The following is a 15702-nucleotide window of genomic DNA, read 5'->3' as shown; positions in this document are numbered from 1 at the left end:
AAGTGTAAAACGATATTGAATGTGTTTAACAGGGTCAGAATGGGGAGTGAGCAGATCTGCAATAAAAAATATTTAGGTAGCACCGATTAGATCAGTGTTAAACTATGGGTGTATTCTAGTTATAGTTCAGCAGCAAAACCCTCATTGGTGCAAGCTATAGATCTATTAAACTGTATAGATTTACAATTATGCATATTTTGATAATATGTATGTGGTAGTAGCTCACAGAGGGATAAAGGGCAATGAAATTGTGGATGCATTAGCAAAACAGGCTCTGAAACACAATGAGATCATGGACATTTCACTCAGTACATCTGGAGCAAGTGGAATAATTCAAATAAACACGATTAAAGAGTGGCAGCACAGTTCGGATACAGGAAACACAGGACAACACCTTTATGCAGTGCGGCAAGAAGAGGGCACAGTGAGGATGGCTAAAAGGAGCACTAAAGATAAGAACATCTTAACAAGGCTGAGAGTAGGACATACCAGATACTCAATAAAACTCTGCACTTAATAAACAAACATCACTCAGGATTGTGTAGAAATGTATTTGGGTTAGGGAGACTATTCCATTATTTGAAAGAAACTGGGCTGATCAAAATAATTTAGAGTTAAGTCAATTTTATTTTCTTATTTTTGGGGTGTGTGTTTATTTGGTTAAGGGGATAGATAACTCTGGTCCACACTCCAATGTAATAGGTGGCGGTAATGCACCCTAACGCTGATTTTCAGCCGCCATAAAACGAGAAAAGAAGAAGTCGTTGTCGTGAAGTACTTAACTTTAACTAGCTAGAAGGCTAACATGGATAGTCCCGAAGTTACATTTACTTTGGCGTATATTGTTTTTGTGTTTTGCTTTGTCTTCACACCAAATGAATTTAGATCAGCGGGGGTTACCGTGCAATATCTGTTTTCAGGATGGCTAGGAAGTGAAGATCTGGGTTTTGTTCAGTATCACATAAAGAGAACAAGCGTAACACTTCTCGTTCATGCCATATTGCCACTGGGTAAGTAACTGGTATGGCTCTAGCTAGGCTCGCTAGCTATATTCGCTAAGGCCGCATGACAAGTGACTAGCTTGATCATGTAACAAGTTAGCTAACGTTGTCATACATTTTCTTCTTACTGTGAAAAGACCTGTTTACATTCCGGCAGATGTGCATGCAAGTGAATTGCTATCTTTGTTTTGGTCGTAGCACATTCGACATGCGCGGTCCTAAAGATTTTCACCTGGAAGAGTGCCTGACCCGCAAATGTAGCCTACAAATGTGTTTACACGGCGGCAGTTGTATTGAGTAATACCGTTTAAAAAAAACTATAGCCACTCAAACTTTATATTAGGAACAAAACACTTTGAGGCTCAAGCACTGAGTTCCCTACCCATAGCCTACACACAAGCTATTGTGGCTTTACAACAACCGTTACATTATCGGTCTATGGACTGTTTATTTACTGGGCACTATTAAACAAGCTACATTTTTATATTCACTGTAATGTTTTAGATCAGTTATCATAGCCTACTGCCTCTCGGAGTCATGCTACACGACTCAATTCCTCAACTGGATCACCGAAATAATGTGGAGGGTTTGAGAATTATTTTAAACGTCTTACCCGATACACGCTCTTGTTTCTCATAATGTATTCCGTTTTTATTTCCGTTATTGTTACCTATGCCCAACATGTTAAAATGCATATAGGAAGTTTCTCTGCAGTAGTGATGACTAAACTGGCCCATCGCGGCTCCGTGACTAAATCTCGTTTTGGAGCGTGTACTATCACTGGTTCGATCCCACCTTGATACTTTTCATAAAGTTTCACATGTAGCCTACAGGTTTTATTTTTGTAAGAGATTCATTGTCTAATATGATTTTAAACACTCCCTGCTACGATGGAATTATTTTCAGCAGGTGATTGATGTTTATTCTTCCCATTTAGGCTACGTGTTTGATTCATGCTGTGACAGGATATAGCTTAGCTAGGCTAACATCATAATTAATTTCATATGGGCTTCCTATATGCAATTTAACACGTTGGACATAGCAAATGACAGCCATTGGCTGTGGCAATTAGAACCAATTTTCAACCAATGAGCTTGTATTATTGGACAGTTATACAACGTTTTGGAGTTGTGCCGTCAACTGTATATTTTGAAACCCGAATTTAAGGACTATAAACACAGAGGGTGAGTCAACATGTCATGTGAGCCTTTTTCAATGATAGGAAGGGATTTACAATAGTCTTGTAACAATGTTTTAACACAAAAATCTTACCTATTGTACCTTTAATATAAAGTTTGACTTCAATGGGTGGCTATAGCTTTTAGCCCCAACAAACGGTATTACTCGATACAACTGCCACGTTGTGTTAGCCTAGCTATTGTGATAGCAATTGTGATAGCCTAGCTAGTACAAACGTACAATTAAAAGCCGTCGTTAGCTAGGCGAAGAATATAATTGTGTGTACTTAAGTGTTTTGTGTGAATAGGGTAAACAAATGTTGGACATTCAGAATTAAATTGTAGTGTAAATTAAAGTGTAGTCCCTCTCTTGTTGTGCAACTTGAATGTGCTACAACCCACTCTGTTCTCCACAGGTTATTATTTCGGGATGTGTATTGCAGCTCCAGATAAGAATCTATGGTACATCCATTCAGCGAGCGAAGGCTGGCAACTATACTTTACTGTGTCAGTCGCCCTTCCCCTTTTCAGCTTGGTGGTCGCCCTTCACTGGTCACGGAACAAATGGGGAAATCACCCTATATCCAAGAGCATAGGCACACACGCGCTTCCACAATCAAGCTGGAGGGCAGTGTCGTCTTCTATCAACACAGAGTTTCGTCGCATTGACAAGTTTGCCACGGGTGCCCCTGGAGCCCGGGTAATCGTCACAGACACTTGGGTCATGAAGGTTACAACCTACTACTTGCATGTGGCGCAGCAGCAGGATATCCACCTGACTGTTATAGACTCCAAGCAGCATGAGCTGTCGCCGGACTCTGACACTCCTGTGCAGATTCTGACCATCACTGTGGCCAGCATTAACCCCAATGTCAAGTCTTTTGACATAAGGTACAGTGAACTTGAAGGCCAGCACAAGGTGTAAGGCTATTAAGGTGCTGATTCACATGTTGTGTAGTAATGGGGTTCTTTGATTTCGAGCCAGATTTCATCCTCTGTTAATTTATTTCCAGTAAAATCGCAGGCAAGCATGTATGTCATCCAAAATACATGATGCCTGCCACCACTCTACAGTTTGTCTGTTTCGCTGTGTAAGTGAGGTGGGTCTTACGTAGGTTTTGAACCATGGCGCTCACTAGCCTCTTCCGCTCAGCTAATGACCCAGGTACTTGGCTAAGGGAACTAATAACACCAATTACTTCACCAAAGAGGAATTTCACTGTCCATAGTGGACATTAATGCCTTAACTAAAGTATATACAGTGCATCCGGAAAGTATTCACAGCGCTTTACTTTTCCCACATTTTGTTATGTTATGTTACAGCCTTATTCCAAAATGGAATAAATTCATTTTTTTCCTCAAAATTCTACACACAACACCCCATAATGACAACATGAAGGAAGTTTTTTTGAAATTTTTGCAAATTTATTAAAAATAAAAAACGAAGAAATCACATGTACATAAGTATTCACAGCCTTTGCCATGAAGCTCAAAATTGAGCTCAGGTGCATCCTGTTTCCACTGATCAACCTTGAGAAGTTTCTACAGCTTAATTGGAGTCCACCTGTGGTAAATTCAGTTGATTGGACATGATTTGGAAAGGCACACACCTGTCTATATAAGGTCCCACAGTTGACAGTGCATGTCGGAGCACAAACCAAGCATGAAGTCAAAGGAATTGTCTGTAGACCTCCGAGACAGGATTGTCTCAAGGCACAAATCTGGGGAAGGATACATAAAAATTTCTGCTGCTTTGATGGTCCCAATGAGCACAGTGGCCTCCATCATCTGTAAATGGAAGAAGTTTGGAACCACCGGGACTCTTCCTAGAGCTGGTCACCCGTCTAAACTGAGCAATCGGGGGAGAAGGGCCTTAGTCAGGGAGGTGACCAAGAACCCGATGGTCACTCTGTCAGAGCTCCAGCGTTCCTCTGTGGAGAGAGGAGACCCTTCCAGAAGGACAACCATCTCTGCAGCAATCCACCAATCAGACCTGTATGGTAGAGTGGCCAGACGGAAGCCACTCCTTAGTAAAAGGCACATGGCAGCCCGCCTGGAGTTTGCCAAAAGGCACCTGAAGGACTCTCAGACCATGAGAAACAAAATTCTCTGGTCTGATGAGACAAAGATTGAACTCTTTGGCGTGAATGCCAGGCGCCATGTTTGGAGGAAACCAGGCACCACTCATCACCTGGCCAAAACCATCCCTACAGTGAAACATGGTGGTGGCAGCATCATGCTGTGGGGATGTTTTTCAGCGGCAGGAACTGGGAGACTAGTCAGGATTGAGGGAAATATGAATGCAAAATATGAATGCAACAATGCACAGAGACATCCTGGATGAAAACCTGCTCCAGAGCGCTCTTGACCTCAGACTGGGGTGACGGTTCATCTTTCAGCAGGACAACGACCCTAAGCACACAGCCAAGATATCAAAGAAGTGGCTTCAGGACAACTCTGTGAATGTCCTTGAGTGGCCCAGCCAGAGCCCAGACTTTAATCCGATTGAACATCTCTGAAGAGATCTGAAAATGGCTGTGCACAGACGCTCCCCATCCAACCTGATGGAGCTTGAGAGGTGCTGCAAAGAGGAATGGGCGAAACTGCCCAAAGATAGGTGTGCCAAGCTTGTGGCATCATATTCAAAAAGACTTGAGGCTGTAATTGCTGCCAAAGGTGCATCAAAGTATTGAGCAAAGGCTGTGAATACTTTTTTGCAAAAAAAATAAAAAATACTAAATTTGCAAAAATTTCAACATTTCATGTTGTCATTATGGGGTGTTGTGTGTAGAATTTTGAAAAAAAGAATTTATTCCATTTTGGAATAAGGCTGTAACATAAAATGTGGGAAAAGTGAAGCGCTGTGAATACTTTCCGGATGCACTGTAAGCTGTAGACTGCCGGTGCCTGATCAATCAGAACCTTTTTCTGCAGTGAGGCAGTGATTGTCCGGCTATCTATGGCCAGTTATGAATCCCCTAGTAAGACTTCCAGTGACAACAGCACTTGCGTGGAATTTGATATTGTGATCTTAGGATGTGTGGCTGTATCAAGGGCTATTTATTTAACTGGGTACATGTGCCCAATCTGCTGCTATTGAGGGTTGTGCACTCAAAAATCAGTGGTCACGTTAATGTCCAATTTTTGTGTGATATACATGATACGTGATTACATGATAACACTGGTTTATTTTAGGCATGGAATGGTGTAAATATAAAAATGCGATTTTGTACAGATAATGTAGTCAACTGGTCTAATAATTTTCCTTTTACGCCAATGGTTTATTTACAATCTGGCTGATATTTTATGTAACAGTAAAATTTGCCATTTGATTTTATGCGGCGCAGGGCAATCCTTGTGGTGACCGACTAATGTGGTTCTTTTAAAGCAGGGAATTTTTGCTTTCGATATCCAATGGATGAGATAGGCTTCTGGTCTAAGGTTTTGTCTTTTATGCCAACAATTCTACTTGAATTTAAAAATGGTTACTTACACTTTACAGGATGTAGTTTAAGGTAGCTCTGGCCAACATTAGATATATAGAACACAACACAAAAAAACCCCAAAAAAACATTGGATAGTGATTGCACTATTAGGCAATCACTATGTAAGTTAGACTCAATGAGAAAAAAATAAAATAAAAAAATTATATATATTGTTCCATTTAATAAAATTATGAACAGTGGTTACATGTAATTATAGCCTTTATTTTTGAACTTACCCACTTAGTAGTTACAATTATGTATTGCTTCATTTGTTTTTATATATATGGCATAGTGGAAAGCTATGTCCAGTTTGCCTGTAGTTTGAATATGCGTGTCCACGAATAAACACGGAGTCGTCTGTGAACCTTAAGAAACGCCTTACAATACGCCATAAGTGAACCAACAGCTACAGATTTAAAACGCACAGAAATTATTTGATAACTAATACTGCAGCTTTCAATTCCCTGTGGTGTTTGCATTCTTAACCCCTGAAATTGTTTCAGCTTCAAAAAACAAAATCTGTTATTGGTTAACAATTTGTGGTAAACGTGTACAGCTCTGTTTCGGTTAACCGTTTAAACGCTTAACCATTGACATTTGAGCTGTTCTCAAATACCTGAATCTTTCCTTTAAATGTCCAAAAGAACATTTGGAAAAGTATTTAGGACTACAACCTGCAGTTTGTGGTAAGATTATAATGTCAGGGTGTTGAACCATGCATTTTGGCTAGATTGGTACACTGAAAGCATCACTGCACGACTGGTTAGTTGTGTTACTTCAGTATCCATATGTGAATATAAAAGTGTGGGGAGTATGGGTGTAAAAATGTTAGGATGACTAAAAAGCTAATGGCTAATACACAAGCAGAGAGATGGCCCTTTCTTGGTGGCCATTAGAAAGCGATTCCTTTTGCCAGTTGAAAAATGTAACCTTATGTAGGATTTGGTGTGAATCAGCTGAGAAAATAATGTTGGCGCTTTGGCGTCTTCCCGTGCCCAGGGACGTTATTTCAGAAAGTACAAGGGGGTGGCAAAATGACCCCAAGCATGTGTGGATGTGTGTGATAGTAATGACCTTCTCCATTGTTCAGATTAAATTCTACAGATTATGGGGAGTTGCGTGAAAAACTGCATGCCCCAATCAGAAACGCAGCCAATGTCGTCATCCACCAGACCCTGAGTGACCTGTTCCTGGAGACGTTCAAATCCCATGTGGAAGTCAACCAGATCTACTCACTCCCCAGTGGAATGGTGAGGAAGCTCCTTTCTTGAGTACCCAGAACAGTTTAGCTGTGCTTTCCATTTATATGTCTATTCTTACTAGTCACTCTTCATTACACATATTACATCCACATTTAGGATGCATGATTTATGTACCCTGAGTTAATGTGGTAAAGCCAGCTGGGTCATTCTGTGAAAAATCAAGGTATAGGTATATAATGTTACGACCCAGCTTCTCTCACTGGAAGCAACCATGAATGTACTGCTTGTATGGCCTGGCTTAAATATCCTCAGCCTTGATGCACATGTCCATCTTATCTGCGAGGTCCCATCTCATTCAGGATGACATACAGTAGGTTTCTTTTCATGAACATTAGGTGGATGTTTAATTATGTGTACAGAATAATCCTGAACCCATCGGTCCCCCATTTTGAATTTGTGGTTGGACAACCCTTACCTCACACATCCACACACAAGAAGAGAAAACCAGCTATACTGATCCTAAAAGCATTAACTAATTTGGTGAACATCATCTCATTTTTCATCTATGTAGAGTGTGATACACTACAATAAGCATTACAGAAATTATTCTATTCAACCACTTATGCAAAAAATGTTTTATTGGAAGCTTCATGGTGGTGTTGGTGGTGACATCAGGAGCAAATAAGACGATAGAAACAGAAATGTCACGTGTGGATTTCTAAGTATCCACTAGCCTCATCTAGCACTACATCTCCAGAACCACCATATGAAGCTATAACTGATTATAAGCCTGATTGTAAAGGTGCATTTTTAATCTTGATTTAAATGTTGAGACTCCCTTATACATTTTGGAAGGATGTTTCCCAGTAGGGGGCTCTGTATGAGCAAGCTCTACCATTAGGCAGTGTTTTAGATATTTCTGGGACTAGCAGGCACCCTGCTTCTTCAGAACAGAGTGACTTTGTGGGCTTATTGGTTAAAAGCAGGTTAGTTATTTAAACTGGTGCAAGACACAGTCAGGACAGCAGAAAGCCTCCCCATATTTCGACATAGACTAAAAACACACCTTTTCAGACTATACCTTAGTCCTCCCTCCTGATTTTCTCCCCCTTTCCGATATCCCACTTGTTATTATTATATTAACAAGATATTATATTATTATAAAATTATAAAAAAAAGAATAATTTTTGCACTTACAATGACTATTGTCTTTTTGTTTAGAACAGCTCTTCATGCGTGTTTTGCTAGTTATGGATTTGATGCTTTTAACCTGTGGAAGTACCTATGCACTTGTTAGTCGCTTTGGATTAAAAGCGTCTGCCTTATAACAAAAATCTGAATGTAAATATTAAAGACCATGCAGTGCTTTAAAAGTCTGAAGCAAGACCTTGAAAACGGTCCTTTACTTGATAGGTAGTCAGTGCGGGGAAGCTAGCACTGGAGTAATATGTTCATACTTCTTAGTACTAGTCAAGATGCATGCGGCTGCATTTAGCACAAGCTGGAGATTCTTTAGCGTGGCATTAGGGCAGCCAGATGGCAAGGCATGACCGTAATCTAACCTAGAGTATAAAGGTACAAAAGTATGGATCAGTTTCTCTGCGTCCCCTGCTGTTAAAAAGTGCCTAATTTTAGCTATGTTCCTTAACTGAAAGAAAGCCACTCTGGATATGTTTGTTTGTTATTGTAGTCTTTTACTACAATATTTTGACAAAACAACCATCAAAATGTATTGTAAAGGTGCACATTTTCTCCCTTAGTCGTTTTGGGCCTAAGATCAATAATTCAATGTTTATTAAGTTCAGAAGCAGAAAGTTAGAAAAAATCCAAGCTTTTATATCTACTATACAAGCCTCTAATTGAGAGATCGGCAGTTCTTCAGCTGGTTTCATTAAGGTATATATCTGTGTCATCCGCATAGCAATTAAATTCTGCTGACCGCTGTCAGTGTAGCATGGCATTCCGAACCAAGGAATTATTTCAGTGACTAATGCTTTAGCCACCTATGTGGCTGTTGCATTTGCAACTGGAACTGCCTCCACCTGCCTCGTGAAGTGATCAATCATCACCAGCACAAACTTAAAGTAAATAATAAATAAAGTCAATTTCCAACTGCTTAAGCACCTGGTTCAATCTTGGTTGTTATCTTATTTTAGTTTTAATGGCAGGCCTGGGTTTACATAGCGCACAGGACATTCTTCTCTGTACGTACTCGTGAATGTTTACCCTTAGCTTGGGGTGCCACCAGGTTTGCCACATTCGGTGTCACATGCACTGCGCCCAAGGAATGAGGCAGTATATCGGGTTCCCTGGACCCCTCCAGATATTGTCTTCCAAGAGCCTCCACCCATTTTCCATCCATAACCACTTCTCTGCCCATGGTTCTGAATGCTGAAGCTGCTCGGTCTTAAAATTCCTTTGGTTTCGGTTTTGTTTGCTTGCTCTTCCTGTACTGCTGTCAAGGGCGCCGTAATCTCTCCCTCTTATTATTTTCTGAGTTGGGGTCTGTTCCTTTGGTGTTTTCCTTTAGTTTTATTACTGATACCTGTTTGGTACTTGTATGGCTTTATGTAGTTTCTCCACAACAATTTCCACTTCTTGTCTTAGTGCCTCTGCAGCTCCATCTACCCCTTGCAAACAGGGGGAATTGCTTGAGATACTGCATCCAGCTTGAATGAGAAATAGGCAACCAGCCTCTCCCGGTCCCCATGCTTCTGTGTGAGCACCACAGACACATGCTTTCCATGATATGAGTGAAGTTAGTGGGAGCAATGCATTTGGCAGCCCCATTCCTGGGGATGCACGCACCTTTGCTTTGGAGTGGTGAATGTTTTCTCACATTCCAGCATCCATTTGCCCATTCCAACAAATAATTTTGTGGTTGTACATACATTACATTCAAAATGTATTTGCATTGCATTTCGAAATGCATTTCGAATTCTATTTAGAAATGTGTTTGGTAAATGTATTGGAAGTACATACATTTTATATACAGTGCATTGGAAATATATTTCTGAATATATAAAATGGCCACTTTTTTACACATTTCTACATGTACAGTATCAGAAAATAATGTATTTGAAATGTATTTATTTGTAACTTGTGATGTGAGACCAATGAAAGTTAATGATCCCCATAATCTTACGAACCCCCCCCTTATTGCCTTGGTATGGTCTGCAGTCATATCACAATCATATGTTTATGCTTGGCCCTCTCCAGCTTAGAGCACAAAATTAACACCTTGTTCTCCTTATCTGGTTTTCTGAGAGAGTCCACCTGTTCTTCAGTATAGTTTACAGAATTTTACCGCATTCTGACTACCTCCTAAGTAAATTTAAAACGCCATGCTTCGATGTCTGAGCCTGACTTAATCTTACTGTCTGACTCTCTTTCATTTATCTGGGGACCCTGCCAACCTCTTTAAAATTACATATCCTAAGTATTTTACTTATTTTTGGGCAATTTGTGCTTTGTCAGTATTACATCATCCCAGTGTCAGCCAAGTGCTGCAAAAGTATCTCAAGGTCCAGAATGTGGGTCTCCTTATCAGGAAAGAAGAAAATCATCAACATACTGAAGTCTCTGGACTTTGGCATTGAGTCAGCACATCAGCCAGTGTTTGGTGAAACAGTCTGAAAAAATATTGCTTCTTACCTATAGTGAAAGAAAACCACAGCTGGTTATCCAGCTACACCGGAACAGATAAAACAAAACTGTGAAAAAACCTGCTGAAACATCACAGGCTCTTAACAAAAAATATGCACAGGATAGGCCCTGCCCACTCCACCCTCAGCTGTCACCCTGGTCAAACGCTGAAGTTTAATCAACTCACCGCTCAGTGGGAGGTATGCCAGCATCGGGAAGCGGCCATGGTGCTGAAGTTGGGCTCATACTCGAAGGCACTGGTCAAGATGTTTGTTATTCAGCTGTGATTCGCAGATGTAAGTGAATGGAAACAATGCGAGTAAGAAGCTCTTGCAAATCAATTTTATTCAGGCACACTGATCCAGAATTCGCCTGGTTTCACATTCTTATACATTACATTACATTAATGGAATTTGGCACGCTCTTATCCAGAGCGACGTACAGTTGATTAGACTAAGCAGGAGACAGTCCTTCCCTGGAGCAACGGCTGTGCGGATCTTATTGTGGCTACACCGGGGTTCGAACCACTGACCTTGTGGGTCCCAGTCATGTACCTTAACCTTTCAGTAAATCCGAATTCCACGACTTCTAACTGGAAATATGCTTCCTGCAATGATGGAAGCAGCCTTTAGACTTGGTAGTCCACCGTCCTTCTGGTTTCACAGCAAAGGGTTGGTGGAGAACACCACCCTGTTGTAGTCGGCCCTTGCTGAGCCAACGTACATCATTATGCAACAGCAAGTCCTTGTGTGCAGCTGACAGTTCCTCCAGTTGAGCCCTGAAAGTTCTCACGAATAAAATAGCAATAGCAATTGGACATGTACTTATTTGGTCTTATCTGTCTGTCTTGCTTATCTGTCTGGTCTAGCCTACTAGGGGAATAAAGTGGAATTGAAAAAATGGTGTGAATTGATAGCTACGAGGTAGCATTTCTTGTAAGATTGATTTCTGAAATTGTTTGGAATAATGTTCCCCAACAAAATCTGTAGAAATGGCAGAAGGAAGAAACTATTTTGTATTTCCAAAAACAATTTTTTTGATCGGGAAATAAAAAAATGTTTCCTAAAATGTTTCTCCTAAAAATCTACCTGCGGGCATAAATCAACCTGTCTGTGGGCCGCCTATTGGGGACCCATGAATTACACCATGATTCTGCTCTTATTATAGTACACTATCAAGGAAATTACCTTCTTGGCGCAGCTCGTCTGCCTTGTTTAGAAGTATAGTTTACAGACAACCCAACGTGTTCATAGGATTTAGTTCTCGCTTTCTCAAATGTTGTGCAGTGACCCTGCAGCATGCCTTTCCCCACAGACTGAGATGTGTGCAACAGGCCAGACTGTAAGCTTAGGCCAGCTGTTTGTCTTACATTACAAGGCACCTATATGATCAGTAGTTCAACTTCCTGTTTATTTAACTTGCATACAATGGAAGTGTAATGCAAATGGAAAATTTGGAAAAAGTTAAGTATATAAAAAGTTTTTCATTAGTCTGCCTGCCCTCCCCCTTCTGGGGCCACCCTAATTGTCAGTGAATCTGGGGAAGATTGAGCTTTTGCACTGGTTCTCTGTGTTTATTCCAAAAGGTGGTTTATTTAGCTCCCATTATTATTGGATGTTAATGATTTATGCAGGGTCCCGTGCCTTATCTACAGCACAGGAGGAAGTGCAGCAAAGCACTCTCAAAAACACTCAAACACAGACATACACATTCACAAATATAAACAAACAAGACAAGACAATCTTCTCAAAAGCCCAGTGCTGAACCAACAGATCTGAAATCTGTCTTAAAATGCTCCTTAGATTGGCTGCGCAGTCGTCCGCTTAAACACTCCTTATAGTGACAGCCACTCTTCAGCAACCTGGGAATGACACCTGTGTCGCACTAGCTTTCAAGACAGAGTAACCTTTACAAATTGGTGAAGAATAATCAACACCTAATGAGGGTGGCAAGTTTCATGAAAACAGTAATACTCTCACACTCACTGATTCCCTTTGATCCAATTCAGAAGATATTTCTAAATCCCGTCCTTGTCACTAGACTATTAGGACCCAGCTTCTCTCGGTGGAATCAGTCGGGACAATGCATGAACTGACCCTAGTCAGCAAACACTTACAAGAGAAAAGTTAGTTTATTGAATGTCACATCAGCCCAGTGGGAAGATCACTGAGACAAAATAAGTTTGCAGTACAGCAACCTTACTGGCAACGTACTGGTCGTATGGCCTGGCTTAAATACCTTCGGCCTTGACGCACATGTCCATCTCATCTATCTTTATTACGCAAATGCTTAATTATGCATACAAAACAATCCTGAAACGCATCAATATTCAATAGAGAACATTGGGGGGAAAAAAAACTAGCCTCATTGGCTCTTAAAAAGGGGTCATTGAAAAATGTCAAATCGTGCCACAATTTTCTTTCAATATTTGATTGCTTGCTACATAAGCAGCCCTTGCTGTATGTCGTCCAAACCTCTATGTCTCGTAGACATTTTGGTTATGAATGGCCACAAGGAAAATTAAGTCAAATGGCTAAATTATTCAGTTAATTATTAAGTTATACAATGCTAAAGTTGTGTCCGTCCAGAAAATGGCCAAGTAGTGTTGCATATTCAACGAAGTAAGGTTGTTGAAATGAAACCGTGTACTTCAAAAGGTAAAATAGGCCTACTTATGTATAAACGAATAAGTTACTGTTATGCTACTGTTCCTGCTATGTCTTGGCATGCTATTTCATTTCAAAGAGAGCCTTAATTCACCATAAAATATACTTTGATTGCCCCAGACCAGGGGGGTATTTCACGAAATATGATTAAGCTGTAAACCTCACTTATTTCCCCAAGTCTGGATAGATTATATGGTAGCATGCACATTGGGGCTAGCCTGGGCTGTGTTTCCCAAAACTTTCGTTGTCTAACAATGGTTTTAATTTCCATTGGAACAACTGTTGTGAGACTATTTGGTGTTCTTGGAAACCGTATTTCGGATGAATATTCGCAGACACCATCGCAAATTTGTGTGGTTGAAACTAGAGCTCTTGATCCATAGTTAGAAGCATAGTGCCCTGTTAGTTCCTCCCAATTATGTCATCAACCCTGCAAAGCATTTTTGTGTATATACATCTTGCAGTTATGTATTATCAAGCTTCTTATTATTGATGACAAATTTAATTAAAAAATCTTTGTGTTGGGGTCCATCTGAAATGGAGTAGTTTTTCAGGCAGCATAACAGTGCAAACAATGATAACCTACAATAATGTACAATAAAATATGCATATCGTTGCATTGTTTGACATTTTTTCAGTGATGCAGACTTATTGCATGCACAATCCCTCAATTATCAATCAGTTCAGTGTAATGTTTCTCTCTGGTCAACAGACATCATTATGACATGTCAATTTTTAACTTTTTTATATTTTAATTTTTGACTGAAGAAAAGTGTAATTAATTGCTTACGATTGACAAGCGCCAGTACAGGACCCTATTGTTTTTGTAAGGATTCTTTATTTTATTTTATTATCAGACAAATGTGCATCTTTCAGGTGCTGGGAAACATCAGAAGTGATGGTCGTCAGGTTCTGTTAAAAGTTCGGACCGGGGCGTGGCCTAGGGACCGATCGCGTTTTCTTATATTGTGGGCATACACTTTCACCAAATTTTGGAGGTATGTGGGCCTACTGAAGACAGACAATTTTTTCCAAAAGTGTGTTAAAATATTGTTCTTCCTGTCATTGGCACAACTGTGACACCAACCCTGCTGCACCCTTGGAGCTTGGTATTGGCAGTGCTGGCCCTGCTGTACAATATTGAACCTGAAGGTGGCAGTGCTGACCCAGCAGTAGCATGTTATCCCTGAAGCGAAATGTTGACCATGTAAAAAGTAGCACTAGCATTACCAGGGGTAGGTGGCTTGGGTTCCCTTGCAGTGATATTTGAGACTAATATCCATCTCTGCCTCCAGGAGCTGGAGCCATGCATTGGCTGCATGCAGGTTCATGCCAACACCAAGCTGCTGCGGCTGTGCCAGGATGAGGGTCAGTACGAGGGCGAATGCCAACAGTGCTACTGCCGTCCCATGTGGTGCCTCACCTGCCTGGGCAAGTGGTTTGCCAGCCGACAGGACCAGCAGCACCCTGAGACCTGGCTGGCCAGCAGGGTGCCCTGCCCGACCTGTCGGGCCAAATTCTGCATTCTAGATGTCTGTTTGGTGCAGTGACCCTGCAGCGTGCCTTTCCCCACAGACTGAGATGTGTGCAACAGGCCAGACTGTAAGCTTAGGCCAGCTGTTTGTCTTACATTACAGGGCACCTATATGATCAGTAGTATGAATTGGATTTGTAGGTATTGTTTTTTTTCTTTATCTTTATTAAACCGGAAGCATTCCCTGGATTATTTAAACCACCCAGTAATGTTTATTTTCTTACAAGGGACTTTTTGACACTTACCATGGTGGGGCTGCTTATACTTATCCAGTACTGTACGGATTGAATAGTTATGGGATTTTAATCGTTTTCTCTGGCTGTCATTCTGTATCAAGTGATTTGACAATAGTATGTTCATCTAGGCTGCATGACATGATCTTGTTTTTTTTTTTTGTTTTTTTTTTTTTTTTTTTTCCTTCATTTTTGTGTTGTTCTCCATTGTGGTTTCATTACTAAGGGCACTGCAGTAATTATGATTTAACTGGCTAATTTGGTGATTAAGAAGGGCATTTCATGTGGTTGTATTATGGGGTAGCTTGATTTCATAGTTAATTTAGTTTCCTAGTAAATCTACATTTGTATGAAGCAATCTCTCCAAACACCTAATGAACCAACAATGCAATATTTTCTGGCTTCAATGGTGATTTTTGAAATTTCACAAAAGATGAAAAATGCTGAAAGCAGAAAATATTTATTGAGTACTGTTATTCGATCAGTTGTAAATACAATCTTAAATAAACAACCTGTGTGACGAGGCTGTGTTCTGTTCCATTAACTGTCTGCAGTCAAAGAAGGCCAGAAAGTGAAAGAGACGTGAGCATTTGAGAGAATATTTTTAAAAATTAAATACGTCATAATTATTATAAAGTAATTACTTGTGGGAAAAGCCAGTGCACTCTCTTCTAGCTGTTTTCTGGAGAATTGAAATTACAGTGCTGACTGTTCTTTTTGTAATTTGTTACTGCCACATTGATTCAAGTAAATGTCAG

General features: G+C 40.4%; 1 protein-coding gene across 3 annotated transcripts; it reads left to right on the top strand.

The window, feature by feature from the left end:
• Positions 1 to 752: 752 nt before the first annotated feature.
• Positions 753 to 15467, top strand: tmem129 (transmembrane protein 129, E3 ubiquitin protein ligase). 3 transcript variants are annotated; one of them, XM_061252750.1, is made up of 5 exons: positions 753 to 1010; positions 2596 to 3070; positions 6755 to 6914; positions 14054 to 14175; positions 14473 to 15467. In XM_061252750.1, exons 1-5 carry the CDS (start codon positions 806 to 808, stop codon positions 14705 to 14707), a joined length of 1197 nt encoding a protein of 398 aa, XP_061108734.1. In that variant the 5' UTR covers positions 753 to 805; the 3' UTR covers positions 14708 to 15467. The 3 variants fall into 3 exon arrangements, with proteins under 3 accessions (XP_061108734.1, XP_061108735.1, XP_061108737.1); XM_061252753.1 differs by lacking the exon at positions 753 to 1010 and adding an exon at positions 1091 to 2185; XM_061252751.1 differs by lacking the exon at positions 14054 to 14175.
• Positions 15468 to 15702: the final 235 nt, after the last annotated feature.

This window comes from Conger conger, chromosome 8 (assembly GCF_963514075.1).
Source record: "Conger conger chromosome 8, fConCon1.1, whole genome shotgun sequence".
NCBI lineage: Eukaryota > Metazoa > Chordata > Actinopteri > Anguilliformes > Congridae > Conger > Conger conger.
The sequence above is the reverse complement of the archived record's forward strand: the minus strand, read 5'-3'. Positions and strand labels throughout refer to the sequence as shown.